Raw genomic sequence first — 4,115 nt, forward strand, 5'->3', positions numbered from 1 at the left:
GGCTCCCCTCGGCCGGACCGATCCTCTCCACCCGCCCGCCGACCCCGGCCGGCCCCGCGCCCCTCCCTGGGTCCTCCATTCGGCCCGGCGCTCCGACCCCCCGCCCGGGGTCGTCCGGGTGGACCCTGCAGTTTGTAGAGGGTCCCCAGGCGCTCGATGCCCCCCGGATGGAGTGCCCAGGCCGTCCCAACGCCCCTTCCTCCGGATTCGACTCTGGGAGGGAAACCGCGGGCTCCCCGGTTGTTGGGGTGCCCTTCTCGGAACTTCCGAGTCCCCCCACTCCGGTCCCCGGTCCAGGCCATCCACTGCCTGACCCGCCGACCGTGGATGGGTGGCCACCAGGGCCCGGGAGATGCTTGGCTCGGACTCAGAAATCCTGAGAAATCCTGAGAAGCGGCCTGGGCCCCAGAAAAGTTGGGAGTTGATGGTAGAATCGATGAGGTGGAGAAGGGCAGAGTCGCGCAGGGCCAGTCATGAGACTGAAGGAGAATGCAACTGGCTTTTCTTCCTAGGCCTGCAGGAATGGAAAAGGGGAAAAGTGGTTTAGGACAAGCCTCTTTGGGACTTTACTATCCTGTAAATCTGTTAGTCGAAGGTCGACATAAGCAGAAGCCCTGAATTGGGCAGTAAGAAGGAATAAAATGTATTTAAGTAACAAATACCACAGTCCTGGCTGCTTTGCTTCACTTCTTTGGGTTCTGAGTGTTTTCACTGCATTCACAGAATATAGGGAATGTGATAGAGCATTATCTGGCCTGGTCCTGGGTTCTAGGAAGGCCAGAGACTAGGCATGTGAGGAGAGATGGAAATTCAAGGATGCAAGAGGCTTATGTAGAGATCATTTAGGGACTGAAAGGACAGCACAATGACAAAAAACTAAGAGGAGCATCCTTACCTTTTTCCTCAGTAGCTAATGGAGCTCTGATCATTGTGTTCCAGTATCTATATGGCCTTTGGCATGGTGAGGGAAGAAAATATATTCAATAAAACAGGAAAGCTTGTATTTAGGAGGAAATTAGTATGAGAAGGAATGAGCCAGTTGCTTTGGGAATGAAGTACAAGGTTGTGTCAGAGGGAAAGCTGGTTCTGTCTAAGGCTCTAGCTTCTGAGCAACCAGCCTCTCTACTGACTTTTCAGACCAAGCTGTCAGATTTTTTTTAGTTCTTTCGGTTTTGTCACGGTAACCATGTTTGGGTCAATGAAAGAAGAGAGGTCATTCATTGACTTGTCATTGCTATCCTTACCCTCAGCAGAGTGGAGTGGGTCTCCATGTCCATTCACTCTCACTCCCTATCTAGGACTTGGAGACATTCGGGTCAGTGGTAGTTTCTCCTGCAGAGCCTCTCTCTTGCAGGGATGTCTTCGGCCATCCATCTTTTTCTCTTGCTGTCCACAGATTAACCGTGCTGAAAAGGAGGCAACTTCATAGGAGCTAAGATGGGCATGAGGATCAAGCTGCAAAGCACCAACCACCCCAACAACCTGCTGAAGGAACTCAACAAGTGCCGGCTTTCAGAGACCATGTGTGATGTCACCATTGTGGTGGGGAGCCGCTCCTTCCCAGCCCACAAGGCCGTGCTGGCCTGCGCAGCTGGTTACTTCCAGAACCTCTTCCTGAATACTGGGCTTGATGCTGCCAGGACATATGTGGTGGACTTTATCACCCCTGCCAACTTTGAGAAGATTTTGAGCTTTGTCTACACATCAGAGCTCTTCACAGATCTGATTAACGTTGGAGTCATCTATGAGGTGGCTGAACGTCTGGGCATGGAGGACCTCCTCCGGGCCTGCCACTCCACCTTTCCAGACCTGGAGAGTACTGCTGTGGCCAAGCCTCTGACCAGCACCAGTGAGAGCCACTCTGGTATCCTGAGTTGTTCCTCAGCAGAACCTGCCCATCCCCTGGGAGAACTCCGGGGTGGTGGGGAACACTTTGTTCCTGATAGGAACTATGTGTTGGCAAGTGATGCTGGAGGAAGTTATAAAGAGGAAGAGAGGAATGTTGCCAGTGACACTAACCATAACCCGCCTCTGCCACAGCCACCATTGCCACCAAAGACAGAAGACCATGATGCCCCTGCACCGTTCACATCTGTTCCTAGTCTGGTGTCCCAGCCAGTCCTAGGCACTGTCAGCACTGGCATCCAGACCAGCTCAAGCTCCTGCCAGCCGTACAAAGTTCAAAACAATGGAGACTTCAGTAAAAACAGCTTCTTCACCCCTGACAACGCAATAGACATTACCACTGGGACCAACTCCTGTCTGAGCAATAGCGACCACTCTAAAGATCCGGGCTTTGGGCAGATGGATGAGCTCCAGCTGGAGGACCTGGGAGATGATGATTTGCAGTTTGAAGACCCCACCGAGGAGATAGGCACAGCTGAGGAGGTGATTGAGCTGAGTGATGACAGTGAGGAGGAGCTGACTTTTGGAGAGAATGAAAACCGGGAAAACAAGGCCATGCCCTGCCAAGTATGCAAGAAAGTTCTAGAGCCCAACATTCAACTAATCCGGCAGCATGCTAGGGACCATGTGGACCTGTTGACAGGCAACTGCAAGGTCTGTGAGACCCACTTCCAGGACCGAAATTCCCGGGTGACCCACGTTCTATCCCACATTGGTATTTTTCTCTTCTCTTGCGACATGTGTGAAACTAAATTCTTTACCCAGTGGCAACTGACCCTCCACCGACGGGATGGGATTTTTGAAAACAATATCATTGTCCATCCTAATGATCCCCTGCCTGGGAAGTTGGGTCTCTTTTCTGGAGCAACCTCCCCAGAATTAAAATGTGCTGCGTGTGGGAAGGCATTGGCCAAAGATTTCCATATAGTCCGAGGCCACATCCTCGATCACCTAAACTTGAAGGGCCAGGCTTGCAGTGTCTGTGACCAGCGCCATCTCAACCTCTGCAGCCTCATGTGGCACACACTCTCTCATCTTGGCATTTCAGTCTTCTCCTGCTCTGTCTGTGCCAACAGTTTTGTGGACTGGCATCTCCTTGAGAAGCACATGGCTGTTCACCAAAGCCTGGAGGATACCCTCTTCCGCTGCCACCTGTGCAGCCAGAGCTTCAAGTCAGAGGCTGCCTATCGCTACCACGTCAGCCAGCACAAGTGCAACAGTGGCCTTGACGTGCGGCCTGGTTTTGGGCTACAGCACCCAGTTCTGCAGAAGCGGAAGCTGCCAGCAGAGGAGTTTTTGAGTGAGGAGCTGGCCTTGCAGGGCCAACCTGGGAACAGCAAGTATAGCTGCAAGGTCTGTGGCAAAAGGTTTGCCCACACTAGTGAGTTCAACTACCACCGGCGGATCCACACAGGGGAGAAGCCATACCAGTGTAAGGTATGCCACAAGTTCTTCCGAGGCCGCTCAACTATCAAGTGCCACCTCAAGACGCACTCGGGTGCCCTCATGTACCGCTGCACAGTCTGTGGCCACTACAGTTCTACCCTTAACCTCATGAGCAAGCATGTCGGTGTGCATAAAGGTAGCCTCCCACCCGACTTCACCATTGAGCAGACCTTCATGTACATTATCCATTCCAAAGAGGCGGAAAAGAACCCAGACAGCTGACTGGGTCCCAGTAGAGCCAGAGGGAGTGCCCAAGGGGCAGCCAGGATATTGATTTTCTAATGACTTTCAGTCCACCCCAGCTGAAGTTACAATTTTGCCTTGCTAGGAATTCTGTTCTGTGTTGTGTTTAAAGAAGAAAAAAGAAGAAATAGCACATGAGCTGTTACTGTTTTTGAAAAGCAACAGCCTGATTGCATTTACCTCCATACCTGTTCTTGCCCATGAGGGCTGTGTTTTTGATTCTTTTGAGGCTGGCTTTGGGATCTAGTTAAGCAGTTGATGTCTACTAAATCCGCTTTCCCAGCCTCTCTAGTTTTAGTTTACTCATAGGTTTTATGCTGCTAAGAATCCAACCAACAGCCTCACTGTATAGAGGAGGTAGAGAGAGGTTTTCACTGTGGGTGTTGCCGTCAGACCTCCAATGGGGACAACCAGCTGTGAGAAAGATTTTGGGAATGTGGTCAGCAGGACAGCTCACCTCGGGGGCCCGTGCCAGCCCTCAGCAGGGAAAGATGTCAGGGATGGAGGCGTCTGCCTGCTCC

At 52.0% G+C, this 4,115-nt stretch overlaps 1 protein-coding gene across 1 annotated transcript; it reads left to right on the forward strand.

Annotated features, from left to right (window-relative positions):
* The first annotated feature begins 96 nt into the window (after window positions 1-96).
* On the forward strand, window positions 97-4,100 carry ZBTB39 (zinc finger and BTB domain containing 39). Its single transcript, XM_014585598.2, has one exon. It carries the CDS (start codon window positions 1,438-1,440, stop codon window positions 3,571-3,573), a length of 2,136 nt encoding a protein of 711 aa, XP_014441084.1. The 5' UTR covers window positions 97-1,437; the 3' UTR covers window positions 3,574-4,100.
* Window positions 4,101-4,115: the final 15 nt, after the last annotated feature.

This window comes from Tupaia chinensis, unplaced genomic scaffold (genome assembly GCF_000334495.1).
Source record: "Tupaia chinensis unplaced genomic scaffold, TupChi_1.0 Scaffold150006_1, whole genome shotgun sequence".
Classification (NCBI taxonomy): Eukaryota; Metazoa; Chordata; class Mammalia; order Scandentia; family Tupaiidae; genus Tupaia; species Tupaia belangeri.

Bases quoted from the DNA above. Each gene is read 5' to 3' on its own strand.
- ZBTB39 (XM_014585598.2), top strand. From the start codon at position 1,438: ATGGGCATGAGGATCAAGCTGCAAAGCACCAACCACCCCAACAACCTG.